Genomic DNA, 26,780 nt, shown 5'->3' with positions numbered 1-26,780 from the left:
CCAAAACCAGAAAAAAAAAGAGTAACCAAAATATAAATAAATAAACATAAATAAAAAGTCCTGGGAGCTTGGTGTGATAATCTATGTATCCTGGCAGTTGTTCAGGTTACACGGCAGTTGGTGGGTATAACTGTCTAGCTACTGGAAGGTCCATTCCCAAACTGTGTAGGCTTGGAGATCTCAGCCCCGGGTCCCCCACACCTGGGTTCCTCTGCCAGTTCCTTTATGCGTGAAGCCCTTCCAAGCGTGTAGAGAGTGGTCTCAGCATGACTTTGGCCTTGTGCCGGACGTCTTCTGCTGTTGGCCCTGGTGAGGACAGTCAGGCATGGGGTAGGAGTCTCCGCCTTGTTCTCTCCCGGGAGCTTGGTGTGATAATCAAGTGATTATCAGTGATTCATTAAAAAGTAAAAAATTTAAAGAAACAAATTAAAAATGGAAAAATTCAAAAACTTAAAAATTTTAAAAATAAAATTAAATTTAAGAAAAGAAAATGGGATTTGGTGGGGAGCCGGGCGGCTGGGGCTCTGGAGGAGGAGCAGAGACTGTTTATTGTGCAATAACTTATTCCCTACCACCCTCATTTTTAAAAACTATTATTATTATTATTATTTTGCCTTTTGGGTCACACCCGGTGATGCCCAGGGTTTCCTCCTGGCTCTGCACTCAGGAATTCCTCCTGGTGGTGCTCAGAGGACCATAGGGGATGCTGGGAATCAAACCTCGCCGGCCACTTGCAAGGTAAATGCCCTGCCTACTGTCATATCGCTCCAACTCCCCAATTTTTTTATTTTATGAAGTGTTTTACAATATTTGATTATATTCAATATTCAGACTCCAATCCCACCACCATTACACCTTCTCACCACCATATTTCGGGTAGCTCTATCCCGAACCCCAATCCCTGTCCCAAAGCATAACTGAAATAATTTATTTTCTTGTATTGTTTGATATGAAAAACTGCCAGGGCGCTGGAGTGATAGCACAGTGGGTGGGATGTTTGCCTTGCATGCGGTGAAACTGGGTTCGATTCCAAGCATCCCATATGGTCCCCTGAGCACCATTAGCCAGGGATAATTCCTGAGTGCAGAGCCAGGAGAAATTCCTGTGCATCGACAGGTATGACCCCCCCCAAAATAAATCGCTGAAAATCCTATAAAAAAAAGTATCCTTAGAGGAAGGAGTGTGTATTCTACCCAGGGGCTGTTAAGCCCTTCTATAAGAGATCACTAACATGTTGTAAAAGGTTGAGCCTTGTGTGTTTATATATATATAGCACAGCGGTAGGGCGTTTGCCTTGCACACAGCCAACGTGGCCAACCCGAGTTCGATTCCTCCACCCCTCTCAGAGAGCCCGGCAAGCTACCGAGAGTATCTCGCCCGCACGGCAGAGCCTGGCAAGCTACCCATGATGTATTTGATATGCCAAACACAGTAACAACAAAGTCTGCAATGGAGACGTTACTGGACCCGCTCGAGCAAATTGAAGAACAATGGGAGGACAGTGATACAGTGAACCAAAACCCTGGTTGCAGATTACGTGGCTTTTGTGCTCCAGAACCTGATGGTGCTTTAGGCCCCCGGTTCAGAAAAGGCAAGTGCCCCACCCCCTGTGCTGTCTCGTTCGCCCCAATTTTGTTAGTGAATATCTATTATCACTACTCCTGGGTATTATAGAGCATTACCTGAACAGTAGGTCAAAACATACTGGGTCTGCGGAGAAATCAACATATTTTCTAGTTTGTGTTTTATTTATATCAGGAACATGAAGATGAGTTATCTTCTACGTTGGATGAATATTTTCAAGAATGCCAGAACAAATGAAGAGTATGTTACGATGCAACTGGATGCGGGGCTGGAGTGATAGCACAGTAGGTAGGGCATTTCCCTTGCACGCGACAGACCTGGTTTCGAATCCCAACATCCCATATGGGCCACCAAGCGCCGCCAGGAGTAATTCCTGAGTGAAGAGCCAGGAGTAACACCTGTGCTCTGTGGGTGTGACCCAAAAACCGAAAAAAAAAAAAGGCAAATGGATGCTTGTGAAGAGTAGCAATCACAATTTATTTAAATGAAAATATAACAGATAAAGTAAAAACAAAGAATAAATATCATAAAATATACCGAGGCAAGATACTCATTGGTGGGAGGGTATCCAGACAGAGACACTGATGTGAGACCCTGGGCTTCTTTCAGTTGTAGACATGCTAGGTCCTCTGGGAACTTGTCCAATGTTGCCACAGAGGGTGGCCGTGCAGCTGGTACTCGAGAGATCAGTGTTGGCGCTGACCTTGGACACGGAGCCAAGTATGCTTTCAGAGCTGGAGCTAAAGAATCAATAAGAGAAAAGGTCACCCAGAGGGCTCCTTCCATGGATTCTCCAAAGCTGACCCCAACAGGGAGCCCAGCAGGAAGGGGAGACCATGGGCCCACCTCACGGGGGTTTCCTGTGGAGGGCTCCCCGGAATGGGCTCTCTGGCCTGTGACTCTACTTTCCCACACCAGCGCCCAGGACACCTCTAGGTGGGCCTTTTCCCATTCCCCTTTTATTTGTGCATATACACACACCCCTTGGTTCTTACCCGTTTTCTCCTGGTGCTCTGAGTCTCGTTCTCTGCCATATGTGTAAGGCCATGGCATTGAAGGCGGTGCCCTTTGGGGAGTTGACACTCCTTGGCCAATCTCAAATTTCTGCTTAGATGGTGTCTGGCTGTGCTTGGGTCTGGCTGATTCCAGACTTTCTTCAGAGGAACTGGACCCAGAGGATATGTAGAAGATCTTCTTTCTCTCCTGTGGGCTGCTCTGCGGAGGGAGCGTCTCTCTCTCCTGTGGGCTGCTCTGCGGAGGGAGAACCACAAAGGCTCAGCTCCAGAAGCGCTGCTTCCCCCTCCCTTCTGAGTTCCTCCCTGCTGGTGGACCTGCATCTACACAGGCCTCCCATAGGAATGAGATTGAAACAATCAAGTTTAGAAAAGTCTTGGCCAAAGAGCACCTCCTAGTGCCAACTCAGTGAGCAGTGACCTGGCCTTGGGGGCTAGATTTGATGACTCACCTCCTAGGAGCAGGCTGCCCTCAAGATGATCTCACAACACACATACAGACACACGTATATACACAAATGCACATACTCACACACACACAGCATCTCCAGTACACACTCAAATTTACTCTCTCCGATAAACACGTTCACACCCGGGTGTGCACACTCTTCCACATACACAGCTTCTGCGCCATCACTCTCAGGGAGTGATGAAGACTGATCACGGGCATCAGTGCTGGGGTTCCCCGGGCCAGTTCCAGCTGACCTGAACTAGCGGCTGTCTTCGTGAAGAATTCCGGGGAGTTCTCCAGTGAGTCCTCACCCAGTTTCTGAATCTTTTCAGTGTCCTACACTTGGGGGTTTTACAACCACGGTTTCTTGGTAAACAGCAAAACATGTTTGCTGTCTGTGCGTTTCCGCAGTGAACCAAGTAATGAGTATGGGGGCAGTTGGGGAGGCTGCAGAATGTCTGGTTGCATCACAAAGAGAGGTCGGTGATGTCATCGAGCGCATCACAGCGAGGACAGGTCAGCTGTGGCCCTGCAGCAGGGCTTGCTCTCTGTGCAGCCCCTCTGGGCTGCTGCTTCTCTCCCTCTTCCCACAAGTCCTGTCCACGTGGTGAACTCAAGGCCCTGGGGAGAGCAGGGAGCAGCCACTTGAAAGAATGTGCTGCTAAAAAGTGATTTTCCTTTTTTTAAAAAAATATAGGTGTACTGCTATATATTCAGCCACTGATTAGGTGATTGAATTGGGCATGAACTCCACCTTACTCTCTTTTTCATTTTTTATCATTGTTTTTATTGAATCACTGTGACAGCAGTTACAAAGCTTTCGGGTCTAAGTCTCAGTCATGCAATGAAACACCCGTACCTTCACTAGTGCCCATTCTCCACTACCAAAATCCCCAATATACCCCATTCCCACACCCTCCCTATACCTGTGGGGCAGATGATTTACACATTACTCTTTCTCTCTACTTTGATCACATTACTCTCTCTCTCTACTTTGATCACTTTGACCCAGCAATACCACTCCTGGGAATATATCCCAGAGAGGCAAAAATGTATAGTCGAAGTGACAACCGCACTTGTTTGTTCATTGCAGCACTCTTTACAATAGCCAGAAACTGGAAGAAACCTGAATGCCCAGGAACAGATGACTGGTTAAAGAAACTTTGGTACATCTACACAATGGAGTACTATGTAGCTCTTAGAAAAGATGAAGTCATGAAATTTACATACAAGTGGTACAATATGGAAAGTATCATGCTAAGCGAAATGAGTTAGAAAGAGAGGGATAGACATAGAAAGATTGCATTCATCTGGGGGATATAAAGTAACAAAATATGAGATTAATACCCAAGAATAGCTGAGATCAGCACCAGGAGGATTACTCCATAACTTAGAGGCCAGCCGGTTATTCTAGAGAAAGGGCAGTTCAGATAGAGAAGGCAGCACCAAATAAAGGGTGTTTGAAGGATCCTCCCAGGAGGGGAGATGCATGTCGAAAGTAGACTATGGACTGAACATGTTTGCCACTCAATGCCTCTTTTGCAGACCACAACACCAAAAGGAGAGAGAGAACACAGGGGATTGCCCTGCCACAGAGGCAGGGGGAGATGGGGGGATGGGGGTGGGAGGGATATTATCCATGGTGGTGGAAAATGGGCACTGGTGGAGGGATGGGTATCTGATCATTGTATAATCGAAACCCAAGCACGAAAAATTGTAAATCTGCAACTGTACCTCATGGTGTTTCACTAATAAAAAAAAAAGAAAGTAAAAAATTTAAAAAAAATTTTAAATGTAAAAATTAAAAAAATTAAATATTTTAAAAATGAAATTAAATTTAAGAAAAAAAAAAGAAAATGGTAGTTGGTGGGGGCTGGGCGGCCAGGGCTCTGGGGGAAGAGCAGAGAGTGTTTATTGCGCAATTACTTATTCGTTACCACCCTCATTTTTTAAAATTATTATTAGTATTATTATTATTTCTTTTTGCTTTTTGGGTCACACCCGGTGATGCCCAGGGGTTCCTCTTGGCTCTGCACTCAGGAATTACTCCTGGAGGTGTTTAGAGTACCATTGGGGATGCTGTAAATCGAACCTTGCCTGCCACTTGCAAGGCAAATGCCCTGCCAGCTGTCATATCGCTCCAACCCCCAAATTTTTTTATTTTATAAAGTTTTTTACAATATTTGATTACATTCAATATTCAGACTCCAATCCCACCACCATTACACCTTCTCACCACCATATTTCGGATAGTTCCATCCCGAACCTTAATCCCTGTCCCAAAGCAGAACTCAAAGAATCTATTCTCTTGTATTGCTTGATATGAAAAACTGCCAGGGCGCTGGAGTGATAGCACAGTGGGTAGGATGTTTGCCTTGCACGTGGCGAAACTGGGTTCGATTCCAAGCATCCTATATGGTCCCCTGAGCACCATTAAAAGGTAAAGGTAAAGGCCCTCCCGTTGATCGTCGATTTGCTCGAGCGGGCCCAGTAACGTCTCCATTGGAGACTTTGTTGTTACTGTGTCTGGCATATCGAATACTCTCGGTAGCTTGCCGGGCTCTCCGAGAGGGGCGGAGGAATCGAACTCGGGTTGGCCATGTTGGCCGCTTGTAAGGCGAACGCCCTACCCGCTGCCGAAAAACAAACAAACAAACAAACAATCTCTGAAAATCCTATAAAAAAAGTATCCTTAGAATCCTTAGAGGAAAGAGTGTGTATTCTACCCAGGGGCCATTGAGCCCTTCTATAAGTGATCACTAACATGTTGTAAAAGGTTGAACATTGTGTATATATATATATATATATATATATATATATATATATATATGTCAGTGTGTGTGTGTGTATATATATGTAAAAAATATATATATTTCCCTCTAATATTGGTTGCCTGCTACTTTGAATCCTGTCAAACGGGGTACAGTATTTTTGGAGTATGAGCTCCCGCATTATTTTGCTTTTGGGATCACATCCAGTGGTGTTCAGGGCTGACTCCTGGCTCTGTGCTCAGGGATCACTCCTGGCAGGCTTCCAGGATGGTCCAGGGATTGAAAGAGAGACAGCCTTGTGCAAGGGGAGTGTCCTGCTCTCTGGACTCTCCGTGTCCCCACACCAGGGCCCCTTTAGTACCACAGCCTTTGTTTTTGGATCATACCTGGCACTACACAGGGGATACTCCTGGCTTTGCACTAAGGAATCACTCCTGGCGGGGCCTGGGGACCATATGGGATGCTGGGGATGCTGGGAAACGAACCCGGGTCAGCTGAGTGCAAGGCAAACTCCCTGGCCGCTGTGCTACGCTCCAGACCCTATTCTCATTTGCAAAGAGAAATTGAATCCAGAAAGGTTGAGCATGCAGGGCCTTGCACACACCCAATCTGGCTTTGATCTCCAAACGATGTAGACCCCTCTTAATACCGCTGGCTGTGGCCCCAAAATCAAGGGCGGGGGAGAAATCTTCCCTTTCAGTCATACTTAGCGCACCTGATAGCAGTGAGGAGACCATCTCCCAGGGATAAGGACACTGGCTGGGAAGAGGCCGCCTGCCCGAGGTCAGTGTGGCCAAGGTAGGGCTGGATCTGCACTGCATGGTGTTCCCTGATGCCCAGTCCCGGGGATTAAGGCTTAGTTTGGGCCTCAGCAGACACTGACCAGGGGCTGTGGGGGTTCTTCTGGTGGTGTTGGGTCTGCCTGAAGCTCTGTCCCCTCCTGCCTCCCGGTCCACAGAGCACCTACTGTGCCACCATGGTCCAGCCCTGTGAAGCCCTCGGCCGTTCTGTCCAGGTGGTGAACTTAGATCCCGCGGCAGAGCATTTCAACTATGATGTGATGGCTGGTGAGTCCAGGACTCAGCCTTCCCTCTCCTTGGGGGCCCTGAGGCAGTGAGTGCTGCCCCCTGCTTTTGGGGAGGCACAGAAGCTGAAAACTTTGTTCAGACTGATCCCTGCTTTCATGGTAGACAGCAGAAGGTAGAACATCAAGTGTTAGCATCCACTTATTGATGTGCTTGTGACAGTTCCCTTTGTTTCCCTTAATAAAAAGTGAGATGTCACAGGCCTCACTTTGAATTCATAGGTCAGAGGGGATTGAACTCAAGTGGCTGCATGCAAGGCAAGCGCCATAAGTCTATCTGGCCCTTGTTTTTCCTGATGCTCGGGTGAGTCCTGGCTCTGCACTCAGGAATAATTCCTGGTGGTGCTTGGGGAGACCATATGGATGCCGGGGATTGAACCCTGATCGAAAGTGTGCAAGGCGAACGCCCTATCCACTGTACTATCCCTCCCTGCCCTGTCCCTTGCTTCACCTCTTTTATTTTATTTTATTTTGCTTTTTGGGTCACACTCAGCAATGCACAGGGGTTACTCCTGGTTCATGCACTCAGGAACTATTCCTGGCTGTGCTCAGGGGACCATACGGGATGCTGGGAATTGAACCCGGGTTGGGCCGCGTGCAAGGCAAACGCCCTACCCGCTGTGCTATTGCTCCAGCCCCACTTCAGTTGTTTTAGAACAGATGTTTTATATGCACAGTATTGAGAATGCAAAAGGTACATGAGAGTGTGCAGGAAAAAGTCATTCCCAACTCTTGCTTCCTGTGAGGCCGAGGATATTTCCTCAGTCTGTAGTGTTATTCCTTAACATCTTTGCACAAAATTAAGTGTGGAGGCCAGGAATATAGTAGAGGGGTTCGGAGAAAATAATTGGCACACACAAGATGCTGTTTTAATGCCCAGCACTGCAGGGCCCCCTGAGCATTGTTGGGTACTGTAGTCCTGTAGCCCCTAAGCTCTTCCAGGTGATCATCTCATTTTTGGGCGCTGGTGTTTGCTTTCTGGCCCCTGGGCCTCCTGAACTCTGCCTGGGAGGCCAAAGGGGGAGAAAAAAAATCAGAGGCCAGGTGCTAACTTAGAGGGATGTAGTGCATGTTTCGGGATGCCCCTGACCACCAGCTGTGGTTCCAAAACCAAAGGAAGAAAGAGGTCAAAATACAGTACAAGAATTGAAGCATTTGGTTCAACTGTTGGGGTCGCTACTGGCTCTGCTCCTGCAGGGCTTACTTGGGGGTGAAATTTGAACTGGGCCTAAATCCTTCTTGTCTCTTTGGCCTTTTGTTTTGTTTTGGGGTCACATCTGGTGGTGCTCAGGGTTTGCTGCTGATACTGCTGTCAATCCAGGGTGTGTGCTCTGCCCTTATCATTTATAAGTACGACTACTAGCCTTCTAAGAGTACTGCCCCTTGTGTTTCTGGTTTAAGTCTACCTGGGAGACTGTAATGCATCATTACTTGAGAGTGGGATTCCCTTGACTACTGTAATTTATTTAGTTGGTTTTTTTTCTTTTCTTGATGGGTGGGGTGGGGTTTGGGCCACACCCAGCTGTGTTCTGCACTTCTGGCTCTCTGCTCCGGGATCACTCCTGGTGAAGCTGAGGAACTATATGAGGTGCCAAGGATTGAACGTGGGTTGTCCCCATGCAAGGCAAGCGCCTTACCCACTGTTCTATTCCTCTGGCCCCTGTTTGGTGTCTTTTTGTTTTTGTTTTTTTGTATTTCTTTCTAGCCCCTGTTCAGTTTCTGTGGATACTGTCACAGTTGTAATTACTAATTCATGTAAATATTTTGGAATGCGCACTCATTTCTTGTTTATTCTTTGGAGACATCTGGGAACTGATCGAGGTGGATGATGTGCTGAAGGATGGCTCCCTGCGCTTCGGTCCCAATGGAGGACTGTTGTTTTGCATGGAGTACTTTGCCAATAACTTTGAGTGGCTGGAGAACTGCCTTGGCCATATCGAGGATGACTACATCGTTTTTGACTGTCCAGGTAGCTCAGTAATTAGATTGTCATCTTCCCTGGGTTGTGCAGTTCTGTCGTTGGTGGAAGAAAGTGAAATTAGCATCTCATTTACTTTTACCCCAGATTCTTGGACAGTGGACTGTCATCCCATGAGGGGCTGTGGAATGTCTGTTTTCTTCTGTTTGGGGGCCACATCCAGAGGTGCTAGAGGCTGGGGCTCTTCCTAACTGTTATCAGGGGGTTGCTCCCAGCCCTGCTTGGGGAACCAAAGCATGCTGGGAACTGAGCCCAGGCTTTCTGCATGCAGAGCATATGCTCAGTCTGTTGTTTCTTGGGTACCAGGTCATGCAGCTTTTTTTTTTTTTTTTTGCTTTACGGGTCACACCTGGTGATGCTCAGGAATTACTCCTGGATTTGGACTCAGGAATCATTCATGGCAGTGCTCAGGGGACCATATGGGATGCTGGGAATCGAACCTGGGTCAGCCGTGTGCAAGGTAAACGCCCTACCTGCTTTACTCTCACTCCAGCTTCGGTTATGGAGCTCTTGAAAGGTTTGCTTTAGAGCTAGAGAGACAGAAGGATGGGTAGGATGCTGCGGTAGACACAGGTTCAGTCCTTGGCACCATATATGGGTCAATGAATACTAGTAGGTATGGGCCAAAACCAAGATTTTTTGTTTGTTTGTTTTTTAGGGCCATAGTACAGCAGCTAAAGCCCTTGCCTTACTTTCTGCCAGCCCATGTTTGGATCCCTGGTACCAGATAGGATCCCCCAAGCACTGCCAGGAGTTATTTTTAGTACAGAGTCAGGAATCCTCCCAGAGTACCAGTGGGTGTGGCCCAAAGTTCCTCCCCTCAAACTAAGAGAATAAAAATTTGTTTTAAAATCTGTCATTGTCGGGGCTGGATCGATGCAATAGCACAGCGGATGGGGCGTTTGCCTTGCACGTGCCCGACCCAGGTTCGAATCCCAGCATCCCACATGGTCCCCTGAGCACCGCCAGGAGTGGTTCCTGAGTGCAGAGCCAGGAGTAAACCCTGAACATCTCTGGGTGTGACCCAAAAAGCAAAAATAATAATAAATAAATAAATAAATAAATAAATGAAATCCCTGGGACTGTTCTCTAGTTGTTCCTTGATTTGCTTGAGCAGGCCCAGTAACTTCTCCATCGTGAGACTTGTTGTTACTGTGTTCGTCATATCGAATACGTCACAGGTAGCTTAACAGTCTTTGCCATGTGGGCAATATACTCGCGGTAGCTTGCCGGGCTTTCCGAGAGGGGCAGAGGAGTTGAACCCGGTTTGGCTGGGCCGGCTGCGAGCATGGCAAATGCCCTACCGCTGTGCTGTCACTGCAGCCCGTTTTAAAATCATTTTTAATAATTTTAGTGCAACCAGCCAACATGGCCGACTGGAGTTTGATTCCTCCACCCCTCTTGGAGAGCCCGGCAGGCTACCGAAGAGTATCTCGCCTGCACAGCAGAGCCTGGCAAGCTCCCCGTGACATATTCAATATGCCAAATACAGTAACAATTGTCACAATGGAGATGTTACTGGGCCTGCTCGAGCAAATCGATGAAGATCAGGAGGACAGTGATGATGATGATGACAGTATATTTTCTTCGTATGCCCCTTTTACGTACATGTGCACCCAGAGTTGCTTAAAAAATTCCGGGAGGGGGGGGCAGGGAGCAGGTGTGATAGAACAATGGGTTGGGCATTTGCCTTGCATGCGGCTGACCTGGAACCCATGCATCCCATATGGTCCCCCAAGCACTGCCAGGAGTAATTCGTGAGTGCAGAGCCAGGAGTAAACCCTGCGCATCACCAGGTGTGACCCAAAATGAAAAAAAAATATTGGGGGACCCAGAGAGATACTACAGTGGGTAGGGCACTTGCCTTGCACACAGCTAAGGTGATCCCTGTTACCCTATATGGTTCCTGGAGCCTGCCACGATTCATCCCTGAGCACAGAATCAAGAATAAGCCCTGAGCACTATAACGTAGTTCCTCCCCCCCCAAAAAAAAACAAAAATTGAATATAGTTTAGGGGCTAGAGATATAGTGGGCTGGGGACATGCTTCACATGTAATGGGCCTTGCATGTAGTAGGCCTTGCATGTAGGACTCTGAGTAGCTTCGAGCCCTCCCAGAAGTTTCAGAGAGACCCTCAAGCATCCCCACGTGTGGCTTAAAACAAGCAAAATTGAATATATTACTTCTGGGGATTGACTTCCTTTAAAAAAAATTTGGGGGGCACCGCGGGTGCCGTATCTGATGAAGCTCAGGGGTTACCCCTAGCTCCTGTGCTCAGGAATTACTCCTGGTTGTGCTCAAGGGACCCTATGGGATCGAACCCAGGTTGGCTGTGTGCAAGGCAAGTTCCCACCCTCTATACTATCTCTCAAGCCCTCTAAAACAGTTTCCGGGAAAAGTTTTTATCCCATAATTGAGGGTTGAATGTATTTCATGCTCATAATAAGCTTGTGTTCTTGGCGGTCAGATCGAGTTGTACACAAACCTGCCCGTGATGAAACAGCTGGTTCAGCAGCTGGAACAGTGGGAGTTCCGAGTCTGTGGAGTGTTTCTCATTGATTCTCAATTCATGGTGGAGTCGTTCAAGGTTTGAAACTATACCTGTCCTTGATTTTTCAGTCTCTGGCACAAACAGCGTACAAATACCTTTAGTCATAGTCATATAATTCTTAACAGTTCATGAACTATACCCACGAGTGACTTAGAACTTATGTTTGTTAAATTAATATGCTAAGAAGATGGCTCAAGTGGCAGAGCACAGAGCTGGCATGTTAGAGGCCACGTTTCCCCCTTGTGCACTGTTCAGTGTAGTTCTAGTGGTCCCAAACTCTCAGCTGTCGCCTTCAGGAGTCGTCCCAGGGCGGTATCAGAAGTAAGTCCCAAGCACCACTGTGTGTGGCTCCAGACTAGAAAAAAAAAGCTGGATGCTAGAGAGATAGTACAGTGGGTAGAGCTCTTGCCTTGCATGTGGCCAGCCTGGGTGTCATTCCTGCCATGCTGCCACCGGGCCCCCGAGCCCCTCCAGGAGTGATCCTTGACCACAAAGCTCGGAGTACTACTGGGTATTCCCCAAAACTGAAAGGGAGGGCGTTTGCTTCCGTCTCCAGCACCTGTATGGTTCCCAAAGCTGGTCAGGAGTAATTCCTGAGTGCAGAGCCAGAAGTGACCCCTTAGTTATATCAGGGGATTGTGTGACCCAGAAACCCAAAAGGAAACACCCATCAGGGGAGGTGGAGAGGGAGCATGAGAGAAGATAACGTTAAAGGTCAGAAATAGAACAGGGCTTCCCAAAAATAAATAAATAAATAAGTAAATTTTAAAAATGGGGGCTCGAGTGATAGTACAGCAGGTAGGGCCTTGCAACAGCCAATCCGGGTTCGATTCCTAGCATCCCTGAGCACCACTAGGAGTAATTCCTGAGTGCAGAGCCAGGAGTAACCCCTGTGCATTGCCAGGTATTACCACCCTTCCCTTCTCAAAAAAAATAGTAAAGGGCTTAAGGAGCTCGCCTTGATGTGGCCCACCTGCTTTTAATCTCTGTCACTACATGTTTCCTCAGTACTGAACTCAACCCCACCTACCTCCTGAACACTTTAAAATATTGTTGAGTGGAGAAGTGTGGTCACTACAGCTCGAGTTTCTCCTTCCCATCTCACCTTTAGAATCCTAAGGTCAACTATTGGCCCAGCAGTCTTCTGTTCGGCCATGCCTGGCAGTGCTCAGGGCTCACTACTGGCGCTGGGCTGAGGAATCACTTAGGTAGTGCTCTGGGAACCCTGTGGAGCGCTGGGCTAGAACCTGGGCCGACCAGGCGCAAGGCTAGTGCCTTAAAGCCTGGACTCTTGCTTGGGCTCCAATCTTAGCGTTTCTCCTATTTAGGTGGGTTTTGTTCCAGTGGGGATCAGAAACCTTTTATGTGGACACTGTTGGTGACAACTGATTCATTGTCCCTTTCCTCCTTCCTCTTTCAGCTTATTTCTGGCATCTTGACAGCCTTGAGTGCTATGGTATCTCTAGAAATCCCCCAAGTTAACATTTTTTTTCATTTCATTTCATCATCCTGTTATTAGTCGATTGCCTCGAGCAGGCCCCAGTAAGGTCTCTTTCATCCTAGCCCTGAGATTGTATTCACGGCTCTTTAGGAGAATGAGACCCATCATTGTTACTGGTATTTTGCATATTTGGTATGCCTCTGGGAGTTTGCCAGACTCTGCCCTGTGGGCAGGCTACATTCAATAGCCTGCAAGTTTGTCCAAAGTAGGAAAGAGACAATAAGATGTCATAAAAAAAAGTTCTGATAAGATGTTAACATCATGACAAAAATGGACCTGCTGAGTAAAAGAGCTAAAAAGGAAATTGAGAAGTAAGTTCACTATAATTAAGGTCTCATTTGCAGTGCTGAACCTTTTTCGTTTCACTTTGATTGTCAGTCTACAAATTTAGTGTTTAGGATTCTTTCATTCACCAGTCTCTCATGTTTAAAGGTTTCTAGATCCAGACAGGTCGCCACCAACGTCGTCTGGATGTGGCCTTCCCTCACCTCTGAAAAAGGTTGTCATTGGTTGTAGCAGAGAGAGCAGGAGGCCACACTGAGCAGTGGTCAGAGTTTATTCTTGGCTCTGCCTCCAGAAGTCATTCCTGGTGGGCTCAGTGAGCATACAGGATGCGGGGGATCAAACCCGGGTGCATCCCTTGCCTACTTGCAAGGCAAGCGCCCACCTCAGTGTACTAGCTCTTCCGTCCCACAGCAGAGAAATTCTGCAATGTCTTTTTTTCCTGGCCACTTGGCACATCAGAATTGCCTGTACCCTTTTGAAATTTTCAGTGGTTGTTGAATGAAGATCAATTACGATAAAAGAAGTCCCAGTCTCTGGTTGGGGCAGGAGCGATAGCACAGCAGGTAGGGCATTTGCCTTGCACGTGTCTGACCTGGGTTTGATTCCTAGCATCCCATAGGTCCCCTGAGCACCACCAGGAATTATTCCTGAGTGCATGAACCAGGAATAACCCCTGTGCATCACCAGGTAAAAAAGGTAAAGGTAAAGGCCCCCCCGTTGATCGTCGATTTGCTCGAGCGGGCCCAGTAAGGTCTCCATTGGAGACTTTGTTGTTACTGTGTCTGGCATATCGAATACTCTTGGTAGCTTGCCGGGCTCTGGTCCCTGAGCACAGAGTCAGGATTGCTCTGCCCTCCTGTTTGATCTAAGCAGCTCCTTAAGTTAAAGTCTTGGGGGCAGCAGGAACCTGGCCCGTTCTGGCTGATCTCTGGGTGTGGCTCAAGAACTCAAAACCAAAAAAAAAAAAAGTGTAACCAAAACATAAATAAATAAATATAAATAAAAAGTCCTGGGAGCTTGGTGTGATAATCTCTGTATCCTGGCAGTTGTTCAGGTTACACAGCAGTTGGTGGGTATAACTGTCTGGCTACTGGAAGGTCCAGTCCCAAACCGTGTAGGCTTGGAAATCTCAGCCCTGGGTTCCCCACACCTGGGTTGCTCTGCCAGTTCATTTATGCGTGTAGCTCATCCAAGCGTGTGGAGAGTGGTCTCAGCATGACTTTGGCCTGGTGCTGGAGGTCTTCTGCTGTTGGCCATGGTGAGGACAGTCAGGCATGGGGTAGGAGTCTCCACCTTGTTCTCTCCAGGAGCTTGGTGTGATAATCGAGTGATTATCAGTGATTCATTAAAAAGTAAAAAATTTAAAAAAACAAATTAAAATGGAAAAATTAAAAAATTTAAAAATTTTAAAAGTGAAATTTAAGAAAAGAAAAGAAAATGGAAGTTGTTGGGGAGCCGGGCAGGCGGGGCTCTGGGTGAAGAGCAGAGAGTGTTTATTGCGCAATAACTTATTCCCTAGCACCCTCATTTTTTAAAATTATTATTAGAATTTTTTTTTTTTTTGCTTTTTGGGTCACACCCGTTGATACTCAGTGTTTCCTCCTGGCTCTGCACTCAGGAATTACTCCTGGTGGTGCTCAGTGGACCATACGGGATGCTGGGAATCAAACCTCGCGGACCACTTGCAAGGCAAATGCCATGCCCGCTGTCATATCGCTCCAACACCCCAATTTTTTAATTTTATAAAGTTTTTTACAATATTTGATTGCATTCAATATTCAGACTCCAATCCCACCACCATTACACCTTCTAAGCACCACATTTCTGGTAGTTCTATCCCGAACCGCAATCCCTGTCCCAAAGCAGAACTGAAATAATCTATTCTCTTGTACTGTTTGATATGAAAAACTGCCAGGGCGCTGGAGTGATAGCAGAGTGGATAGGACGTTTGCCTTGCACGCGGCGAAACTGTGTTCGATTCCAAGCATCCCATATAGTCCCCTGAGCACCATTAGCCAGGGATAATTCCTGAGTGCAGAGCCAGGAGAAATTCCTGTGCATCGACAGGTATGATCCCCCCAAAAAAAATCTCTGAAAATCCTATAAAAAAGTATCCTTAGAGGAAGGAGTGTGTATTCTACCCAGGGGCCGTTAAGCCCTTCGGTTAGAGATCACTAACATGTTGTAAAAGGTTGAGCCTTGTGTGTTTATATATATATAGCACAGCTGTAGGGCGTTTGCCTTGCACACAGCCAACATGGCCGACCCGAGTTCGATTCCTCCACCCCTCTCAGAGAGCCCGGCAAGCTACCGAGAGTAACTCGCCCGCATGGCAGAGCCTGGCAAGCTCCCCGTGACGTACTCGATATGCCAAACACGGTAACAACAAAGTCTGCAGTGGAGACGTTACTGGACCCGCTCGAGCAAATCGATGAACAATGGGAGGACAGTGATACAGTGAATCAAAACCCTGGTTGGAGATTACGTGGCTTTTGTGCTCCAGAACCTGATGGTGCTTTGGGCCCCCGGTTCAGAAAAGGCAAGTGCCCCAACCTAGTGCTGTCTTGTTCGCCCCAATTGTGTTAATGAATATCTATTAGCACTACTACTGGGTATTATAGAGGATTGCCTGAACAGTAGGTCAATACATACTGGGTCTGCGGAGAAATCAACGTATTTTCTAATTTGTGTTTTATTTATATCAGGAACATGAAGATGAGTTGTCTTCTATGTTGGATGAATATTTTCAAGAATGCCAGAACAAATGAAGAGTATGTTACGATGCAACTGGATGCGGGGCAGGAGTGATAGCACAGTAGGTAGGGCATTTCCCTTGCACGCGACAGACCTGGTTTCGAATCCCAACATCCCATATGGGCCACCAAGCGCCGCCAGGAGTATTCCTGAGTGAAGAGCCAGGAGTAACACCTGTGCTCTCTGGGTGTGACCCAAAAACCAAAAAAAGAAAAAGAAAAAGAAATGCAACTGGATGCTTGTGAAGAGTAGCAATCACAATTTATTTAAATGAAAATATAATAGATAAAGTAAAAACAAAGAATAAAAATCATAAAATATACCGAGGCAAGATACTCATTGGTGGGAGGGTCTCCAGACAGAGACACTGATGTGAGACCCTGGGCTTCTTCCAGTTGTAGACATGCTAGGTCCTCTGGGAACTTGTCCAATGTTGCCACAGCGGGTGGCCGTGCAGCTGGTGCTCGAGAGATCAGTGACGGCGCTGTCCGTCGACACGGAGCCAAGTATGCTTTCAGAGCTGGAGCTAAAGAATCAATAAGAGAAAAGGTCACCCAGAGGACTCTTTCCATGGATTCCCCAAAGCTGACCCCAACAGGGAGCCCAGCAGGAAGGGGAGACCATGGGCCCACCTCACGGGGGTTTCCTGTGGAGGCCTCCCCAGAATGGGCTCTCCGGCCTGTGACTCTCCTTTCCCACACCAGCGCCCAGGACACCTCTAGGTGGGCCTTTTCCCATTCCCCCTTTACTTGTGCATATACACACACCCCTTGGTTCTTACCCGTTTTCTTCCGGTGCTCTGAGTCTCGTTCTCTGCCATATGTGTAAGGCCATGGCACTGAACGCGGTGCTCTTTGGGGAGTTGACAATCCTTGGCCAATCTCAACTTTCTGCTTAGATGGTGTCTGGCTCTGCTTGGTGCTGGCTGATTCCAGACTTTCTTCAGAGGAACTGGACCCAGAGGATATGTAGAAGATCTTCTTTCTCTCCTGTGGGCTGCTCTGCGGAGGGAACGTCTCTCTCTCCTGTGGGCTGCTCTGCGGAGGGAGCGTCTCTCTCTCCTGTGGGCTGCTCTGCTGAGGGAGAACCACAAAGGCTCAGCTCCAGAAGCGCTGCTGCCCCCTCCCTTCTGAGTTCCTCCCTGCTGGTGGACCTGCATCTACACAGGCCTCCCATAGGAATGAGATTGAAACAATCAAGTTTAGAAAAGTCTTGGCCAAAGAGCACCTCCTAGTGCCAACTCAGTGAGCAGTGACCTGGCCTTGGGGGCTAGATTTGATGACTCACCTGGTAGGAGAGGCTGCCCTCAAGATGTTCGCACAACACACACAGACACACGTACATACACAAATACACATACTCACACACACACACCATCTCCAGTACACACTCAAATTTACTCCCTCCGATAAACACGTTCACACCCGGGTGTGCACACTCTTCAACACACGCAGCTTCTGCGCCATCACACTCAGGGAGGAGATGAAGACTGATCACGGTCATCAGTGCTGGGGCTGCCAGGGCCAGTTCCTGCTGACCTGAACTAGCGGCTGTCTTCGTGAAGAATTCCGGGGAGTTCTCCAATGAGTCCTCACCCAGTTTCTGAATCTTTTCAGTGTCCTACACTTGGGGGTTTTACAACCACGATTTCTTGGTAAACAGCAAAACATGTTTGCTGTCTGTGCGTTTCCGCAGTGAACCAAGTAATGAGTATGGGGGCAGTTGGGGAGGCTGCAGAATGTCTGGTTGCATCACAAAGAGAGGTCGGTGATGTCATCGGGCACATCACAGGGAGGCAGGTCAACTGTGGCCCTGGCAGCAGGGCTTGCTCTCTGTGCAGCCCCCTCTGGACTGCTGCTGTTCTCCCTGTCCCAGAAGTTCTATTCATGTGGTGAACTCAAGGCCCTGGGGTGAGCAGGGAGCAGCCACTTGAAAGAATGTGCTGCTAAAAAGTTATTTTCCTTTTTTTTTTTTATGTAGGTGTACTGCTATTTATTCGGCCACTGATTAGGTGATTTAATTGGGCATGAACTCCACCTTACTATTTTTTTTCATTTTTTATAAGTTTATTTATTGAATCACCGTGAGAGCAGTTACAAAGCTTTTGGGTCTAAGTCTCAGTCATACAATGAAACACCCGTACCTTCACCAGTGCCCATTCTCCACTACCGAAATCTCCAATGTACCGCCATCCCACACCCTCCCTCTACCTGTGGGGCAGATGATTTCCACATTACTCTCTCTCTACTTTGATCACATTCAATAGTTCGACACCAGACCCACCATTATTATTTGAGATTTTACCCGAACACTCAGATTTGCTGAAAAGGCAACAGTAGACAATTTGTGATCTATTGCTGGTTATGGATAACATATGATGTTGCGCGGCTGCAGTAGGGCCATGTGATTTTGAAATCCTGAAATTTTAACACTAATCTGGATGGATTTCTCCCAAAGGCCACTGGGTTTCGAGATTTGCTCCTGAGTGTCTGGGATCATGGCCATAGAGCAGCTTGATTAGGAGCCAGAGAGGGCGTTCATGAGCGATTACTTGGGGTCTTGTTGGGGTGGAGAGGACAGGACCGGCTCTCCCCCCATCCCGCGAGGCCAAACAAATTTTATCACTGTGGGCCCAAGCCTGACTGTCCAGTGGCCTCTGGAGGATGATGGCTTCCGAGCCGCCAAGAGGGAGCTGGCGGAGTGACAACACCCTTTCTTCCCTGGGGAGGCCCGGCCACAGTAAGGGACTGTGGGGTCCGGACGTACTTCTGCCAATTCCCACTGGGTTTCGAGGTTTGTTTCTGAGTCTCCGGGATCATGGCCATTAAGCAGCTTTATCAGGAGCCAGAGAGGCCATTCGTTGGCGATGACTTGGGGTCTCGATGGGGTGGGGTGGACAGGCCCGGCCTCCACCCCCATCCCGCAAGGCCCTGCATGTCTCGTCACTTGGGGTCGAAACCTGACTGTCCAGTGGCCTCTGAAGGATGGCGGCCACTGCGCCGCCGAGGGGAACAGGCCAAGGCACGAAACCTATTCCCACCTGGATTGGCCCAGCATTGGTAACCTACTGCAGGGACCAGACGCATTTCTGCCAAAAGCCCCTGGGTTTCGAGATTTGTTTCTGAGTTTCTGGGATCATGGCCATGAAACAGTTCAATCAGGAACCAGAGAGGCCATGCCTCCAATTATATAGCTGAACTGGAGGTGTTCTGTGGGTGTGTTTCCCACATATCTAACTTTTGGCCGTGTACTTTCTTGGTAAACTTTGCCCAAGTCTTTGGAGTCTGGCCAAACGCACAGCAGGAATTTTTTTATTAGTGAGGTACAGTTGCAGACTTACAAATTTTTGTGCTTGGGTTTCAATTATACAGTGATCAAATACCCATCTCTCCACCAGTGCCCATTTCCCACCACCACGGATCCCAGGATCCCTCCCACCCCCCATTCCCCTCATCCCACCCTGCCATTGTAGCAGGACATTCCCTTTTGTTCTCTCTCTCTTATTGGGTGTTGCGGTTTGCAAAAGAGGCAATGGGTGACAGTCATGTTTGGTCTATAGTCTACTTTCAGCATGCTTCTCCCATCCTGGGAGGAATCTCCCAACACCTGTATTTGGTGTTCCCTTCTCTATCTGATCTCCCTTTTCCACTAGCATGTGTGGTTTGCCTCCAAGGCATGGAGGAAAATTCATGGTACTCATCTCGGCCATTCTTGGGTGTTAGTCTCCTATTTTATTACTTTATGTTCCCCAGATGAATGCATTCTTTCTATGTCTATTCCTTTCTTTCTGAGACATTTTTCTTAACATGATATTTTCCATGTAGTACCACTTGTATGGACATTTCATGACTTCGTCTTTTCTAACAGCTACACAGTACTCCATTGTGTAAATGTGCCAAAGTTTCTTTGACCAGTCATCTGTTCTCGGGCACTCAGGTTTTTTTCAGATTCTGGCTATTGTAAAGTGTGACACAGCAGCAATTTTGGGGTATGTGGATGTCTGAAGGCGCCATCATGCTGCTGATGCACTCGCCTCACAGGTACAGATTGACCTGCTGGCGGCACCGTTCCCCTATCCTTTTTTTTTTTAAGTGCAGAAAAAATAGATTATTGTAAGAAATTTGGAAATTGGATGTGAAGGGAGAGAAAGTGAAGAATATGGGTTCATGAGCAAACTTGGGCTTCTCCAAAGTAGAAAAAAAGTGGGAAGAGAAATACTTGTTCAAGGGAGAACATGGGCTTATCCAGAGTCAAAAAATCTGAAAGCTCCAGAGTGAAAAAATCTGAAAGTTTGTTTTCATGGAAAAAAAATCCCAAGCAATAATGAGTCTGTTATCAGCAGCATGCCTGAATCTGATGTTTAGTTATTTTGGAATTGCTGTGCTTAAAGCAATCTTTAATAGCATCAGGGCTGCAGACTCAATATAAAGGATGGTGTGTCCTTTGAATGCAAGATGCCCAGGTCCATTCCTGGCATCATACGTTCTGTACCATCCATCAGGAGTGACTTCCAAGACCAGAAATGGAAGTCACCTTGTACACCCCAGGTAACACCCTGTGTGATTCCAAAGCCCTCCTTTCCCTCAAAGTAAAATAATATGAATGGCACCAAGTACGATTGTGAGAATTGAGGAGGCATAGAACTAGTACTGCAGGTTGGGTGCTTGCCTTGCATGCATCCAGCTTGGTTTCCTTCCCCATTCGTGTGGTCCCAGGAGCCCTAGAGGGTGATCGAGAGTGATCTCTGGCTAAGCTCTAGGCACAGCTAGGTGTACTCCTCCTCCCAAAAAAGATTTTGAAGGTGAAATTGCAATGAATGTAAATAATTTTGTATATAACAAAGTAGCACTGATGATCACAGGTGCTGTTGGATCATTTTTATTGATTTTGGGGAGCAAAATGTATTGTAACATACATTTTTTTCCAAAGGAAATATACCTGTGAAAATTAAGAAAGATCATTATCTTACCTTTATCTTTTAGTTTTCCTACACTGAATATTATTTGTACAATTAAAAGACAAAAAGTCACTTGATCGCTTGATCACTTGATACCCGGTTACTCATCGATTTACTTGAGCGGTGCCAGTAACATCTCCATTCATCCCTGTTGTGTTCTAGCGTAGCCCAGTGGCATCTGCTCCTTCTAGGAATATGCAGAGCCTCAAACCGATCATTCAGGGTCTTTTCTGTTTGATTGTTTTATTAGTGAAGCACCATGAGGTACGGTTGTAGACTTACAACTTTTTTTGTGCTTAGGTTTCAGTTATCCAATGATCGAGTACCCATCCCACCACCAGTGCCCATTCTCCACCCCCACCAATCCCAGTATCCCTCCCATCCGAGATCCCCCATCCCACCTGCCTCTGTGGCAGGGTACTCCGTTTTGTTCTATCTCTCCTTTTGGTTGCTGTGGTCTGCAGAAGAGACACTGGGTGGCAATCATGTTCAGTCCATAGACTACTTTCAGCAGGCATCTCCCATCCTGGGCAGATCTTCCCAGCACCCTTTATTTGGTGCTCCCTTCTCTATCTGAGTTGCCTTTACCCCTAGAGTGTGCGGCTGGCCTCTCAGCCATGGAGAGAACAACCTGGTATCTATCACAGCTGTTCTTGGGTGTTAGTCTCTTATTTTGTTACTTTATGTTACCCAGATGAATGCAATCTTTCTATGTCTGTCCCTCTCTTTCTGACTCATTTCGCTTAGCATGATATTTTCCATGTAATACCACTTGTATGGCAATTTCATGACTTCATTTTTTCTAACTGCTACATAGTAGTCCATTGTGTAGATGTACCAAAGTTTCTTTAACCAGTCATCTGTTCTCGGGCACTCAGGTTTTTTTCATATTCTAGCTATTGTAAACAGTGCTGCAATGAATAAACAAGTGCAGATGTCACTTCGACTATACTTTTTAGCCTCCCCGGGGTATATTCCCTGGAGTGGTATTGATGGGTCAAATGGGAGCTCAATTTCTAATTTTTTGAGAGTCTCCCATACTGTTTTCCAAAAGGGTTGAACCAGTTGGCATTCCCACCAGCAGTGAAGGAGGGTCCCTTTCACGCCACATCCGTGCCAACACAGGTTGCTTTTGTTCTTTTGAATGTGGGCCAATCTCTGTGGTTTGACATGATATCTCATTGTTGTTTTGGTCTGCATCTCCCTGATGATTAATGATGTAGAGTATTTTCTCATGTGCCTTTTAGCCATTCGGATTTCTTCTTTGAGAAAGTCTCTGTTCATTTTGTTGCCCCACTTTTTGATGGGGCTGGATGTTTTCTTCTTGTGGAGTTCAACCAGTTCTTTGTATATCCTTGATATCAACCCCTTGTCGGATGTGTACTTGGAGAACATCCTTTCCCATTCTGTAGATTGTCTTTGTATTTTGGTCACTGTTTCTTTTGAGGTACTGAAGCTTCTTAATTTAAAATAGTTCCATTTGTCTCTCTCTGTTTTCACTTGCTTGGCCAGTGGCGTGACATCTTTGAAGATACCATTAGCTTCAATGTCATGGAGTATTTTGCCAACTTTGTCTTCAATGTATCTTATGGATTCCAGTCTGATGTTGAGGTCTTTAATCCATTTTGATCTTCCTTTTGTACATGATGTTAGGCTAAGATCTAAGCCCAGTTTGTTGCATGTAGTCATACGGTTTGGCAGCACCATTCGTTGAAAAGGCTTTCCTTACTCCACTTCGAATTTCTTACCCCTTTATCAAAGATTAGATGATCATATGTTTGAGGGGAAATGTCAGTATATTCAACCCTGTTCCATAGGTCTGCAGCTCTGCCTTTGTTCCAGTACCATGCTGTTTTAATTATTACTGCTTTGTATTAGAGTTTGAGGTTCGGGAGGTTTATTCCTCCCATTTTCTTTTTCCCAAGAACTCCTTTAGCTATTCGAGAAGTCTTAATTGTTCCATATAAATTTCAGGAGTGTTTGCTCCATTTCTTTGAAGAATGCCATGCGTATCGTGTGTAAACTCACGCAAAGGGGGCACGGCACACAGCAGCGGTGGCTCTATCTCTCCCGCCGCCCGCGTTCAGAAGTCTCACCCTTCTTCCCCCACCCAGGGAAGGTCGATGACGATGGTCAGGCAAAGGAAGGAATGAGGCCAGTGTGGTTGGTCTTAGTCACAGTTTATTCCAACCCTCTCTCCATCTACACCAGTCTCTCTTATCTGCCTCTGCTCCCCCTTCTTCCGCTCCCATGCTACTTCATTCTCCTTCTCCATCCCCCTTCATTCTCCTTCTCTGGATTCTGATCCCTCTTTCTCTTCCTTCTGATCCCCTTCTCCTTCCTTCTGACCTCTGCTTCTTCCTCTGAACCCTTCTGACCCCCCCCCCACTCCTGCAGTCTAGTTAAATCCCAAAGCATGAAGGGTTGGGGTAACAATTACAAATATGTGCAGTCACAACCAATAGGGATAGAAATCTTAGCCTCAGGGAAAGCCACTCCTATGACAGATCCTTTCTCTGCAGGACGACCCACCCGAGGGCGGGATCCCAAGGGTGTGTCTCTCCTCTCCTTGTCTGACGAGCATATAAGAATATATAATATATGTCATTTTGTATGGATACAGTAAGAAATATCTTAAACTTATAGAATTGCTCCCCGAGGGCCATCTCGATCTCAGACTACAGTGCTCAGGCCAGATAGTCTTTCCCACCCCAGCAGGATCCTAGTCTCGTCGTTACCTTTGGATCATGGCAGCATTTGTCTATGATCAAACTCTTAACTTATAGTTAAGAATCGTGGCACCTTGACCTGGCCCATTTCGATGCCAGGGTTGCTCACTGCTTGCCCTGGGTCCATTCTGTCCCTCGTCGGGATCCTGCTTTTGCGGTGTTAGAAACTAAGGGCAACTGAGGCTTAAGTCGAGAAAGCAGATGCCTGGGAGTGACTAATATTCAAAGCCAATCAAATCCTAGGTTACAAACCATAATGTAATGGTCTTCCTGTATCTATACAAAAAGGGCATTGCTTTAAAGTAAACTGTTCATAAGGCATAAGGAGAGGAGAAAGGCATTATTTCACTCATACATATAAAATCATAGATTTCTGGGAAACTGATCTTACAGATTAACAGAGTCTGATTAAGGGGAAAGCTCTCATTTTTAAAGGTCTCTCATTTTTAAAGGTTTCTAGATCCAGACTTGTATTCTTTATTAGATGATTCTACAAGTAACTTCAGAGGCCAAAAATTAAAAAAATTGACTAACGCCATATGTGGGCTGGTAAGACTGTATTTTTCTAATTTTTGGTGGGGTGTGGGCCACCTGTGCTGGGGGGCCTAGGGGCCACTCTGATTATTGGCCCACCAGAATAGTAGTGGTCAGTGCTAGGGCCCAGAGGGCCGTACCAGCAGTATTGGTTGCTTCCTGGCTATGCCCAGCAATGCTCAGGATTCCATATGGTGCCAAGAATCAAGCCCTGTGCTAATCCCTGGGCTGATGAGTATTGCAAGTGTTTGGGGTTGTAGTGGTAAGTTTTTAAGGTTTGGGAGCCACACCTGGTGGTGCTCAGGAGCTGAGGCAAGCGCCCACCTCAGTGTACTAGCTCTCCCGTCCCAAAGCAGAGAAATTCTGCAATGTCTTTTTTTCTTGGCCACTTGGCACATCAGAATTGCCTGTACCCTTTTGAAATTTTCAGTGGTGGTTGAATGCAGATAAATTACTATAAAAGAAGTCTCAGTCTCTGGTCAGGGTGGAGCGTTTGCGTTGCATGCATCCGACCTGGGTTTGATTCCTAGCAATCCATAGGTCCCCTGAGCACCAACAGGAGTTATTCCTGAGTGCATGAACCAGAAGTAACCGCTGTGCATCGCCGGGTATGACCCCCCAAAAAAATTTTTAGTTAAGTAATATTGTAATGTTACTAGTGTTCCAATAGGTCAGAGTTCATAAAAAAATTAATGCTGATTTGCTGTTGTTCTATCTATTCCTCCCTGCACAGGCATAGATGGTTTTAATTAGACTACCAATGTTCACACTCAAGCATCAGTTGAATGACCTTTCTGATATCTCTAATTTGTAGATTGATGACTACAGCATGGTCCGATTTTTGCCTTACGATCAGTCAGATGAAGAAAGCAGGAACATTGTATTACAGCATATTGATTTTGCCATTCAGTACGGAGAAGACTTGGAATTCAAAGAACCCAAGGTAATTTCTGACGATTTAGATGTGCCAGGGCCAGAGAATGCGGCAGAGGCAAAGATCATTCTCTGCCTCCCCTGGGCTGACGCTGGGTCATTCCCCGTTTCATGTCTGGTCCCCGAGCACAGAGCCTGGATTTGCCCTGAACACCTCTGCCCTCCTGTTTGATCTAAGCAGCTCCTTAAGTTAAAGTCTCGGGGGCAGCAAGAACCTGGTCCTTTCTGGCTGATCTCTGGATATGGCTGACGAACTCAAAGCCAAAAAAAAAAAAAAACAACCCCAAAAAAACAAAGAGTAACCAAAACCCTGGTTGTGGATTAGCTGGCTTTTGTGCTCCAGAACCTGATGGTGCTTTGGGCCCCCGGTTCAGGGTGGAGCCCCACCCCCTGTGCTGTCTCCTTCGCCCCAATTTGGTTAATGAATATCTATTACCACTACCACTGGGTATTATAGAGCATTGTCTGAACAGTAGGTATATACATACTGGGTTTGCGGAGAAATCAATGTATTTTCTATTTTGTGTTTTATTTATATCAGGAACATGAAGATGAAGAAGAATGCCAGAACAAATGAAGAGTATGTTACGATGCAACTGGATGCGGGACTGGAGTGATAGCACAGTGGGTAGGGCACTTACCTTGCACGCAACAGACCTGGGTTCGATTCCCAACATCCCATATGATCCACCAAGCGCCGCCAGGAGTAATTCCTGAGTGAAGAGCCAGGAGTAACACCTGTGCTCTCCGGGTGTGACCCAAAAACAAAAAAAAGAAAAAGAAAAAAAGAGGCAACTGGATGCTTGTGAAGAGTAGCAATCACAATTTATTTAAATGAAAATATAAGAGATAAAGTAAAAACAAAGAATAAAAATTATAAAATATAATGAGGCAAGATACTCATTGGTGGGAGGGTATCCAGACAGAGACAATGATTTGAGACCCTGGACTTCTTTCAGTTGTAAACATGCTAGGTCCTCTGGGAACTGGTCCAATGTTGCCACAGCGGGTGGCCATGCAGCTGGTACTCGAGAGATCATTGACAGCTCTGTCATTCGACACGTAGCCAAGTATGCTTTCAGAGCAGGAGCTAAAGAATCAATAAGAGAAAAGGTCACCCAGAGGGCTCCTTCCATGGATTCTCCAAAGCTGACCCCAACAGGGAGCCCAGCAGGAAGGGGAGACCATGGGCCCACCTCACAGGGGTTTCCTGTGGAGGTCTCCCCGGAATGGGCTCTCCGGCGGGTGATTCTCCTTTCCCACACCAGCCCCCAGGACACCTCTAGGTGGGCCTTTTCCCATTCCTCTTTTTCTTGTGCATATACACACACCCCTTGGATCTTACCCGTTTTCTTCTGGTGCTCTGAGTCTCGTTCCCTGCCATATGTGTCAGGCCATAGCCAAGAAGGCGGTGCCCTTTGGGGAGTTGACAATCCTTGGCCAAACTCAACTTTCTGCTTAGATGGTGTCTGGCTCTGCTTGTTGCTGGCTGATTCCAGACTTTCTTCAGAGGAACTGGACCCAGAGGATATGTAGAAGATCTTCTTTCTCTCCTGTGGGCTGCTCTGCTGAGGGAGCGTCTCTCTCTCCTGTGGGCTGCTCTGCTGAGGGAGAACCACAAAGGCTCAGATCCAGAAGCGCTGCTTTCCCCTCCC

The 26,780-nt window shown here is 46.9% G+C and overlaps 1 protein-coding gene across 1 annotated transcript; it reads left to right on the top strand.

The window, feature by feature from the left end:
• Positions 1 to 266: 266 nt before the first annotated feature.
• On the top strand, positions 267 to 25,702 carry LOC130016470 (GPN-loop GTPase 3-like). Its single transcript, XM_056107180.1, has 9 exons — positions 267 to 323; positions 6,778 to 6,886; positions 8,705 to 8,872; positions 11,329 to 11,468; positions 12,853 to 12,915; positions 13,192 to 13,244; positions 24,111 to 24,207; positions 25,007 to 25,135; positions 25,667 to 25,702. The coding sequence occupies exons 1-9, from the start codon at positions 267 to 269 to the stop codon at positions 25,700 to 25,702; spliced, it is 852 nt and encodes a 283-aa protein (XP_055963155.1).
• Positions 25,703 to 26,780: the final 1,078 nt, after the last annotated feature.

This window comes from Sorex fumeus, unplaced genomic scaffold, assembly GCF_029834395.1.
Source record: "Sorex fumeus unplaced genomic scaffold, SorFum_2.1 ptg000155l, whole genome shotgun sequence".
Taxonomy (NCBI): domain Eukaryota; kingdom Metazoa; phylum Chordata; class Mammalia; order Eulipotyphla; family Soricidae; genus Sorex; species Sorex fumeus.
Note: the sequence above shows the minus strand (reverse complement) of the source record. Positions and strands in the feature narration are given on the sequence as shown.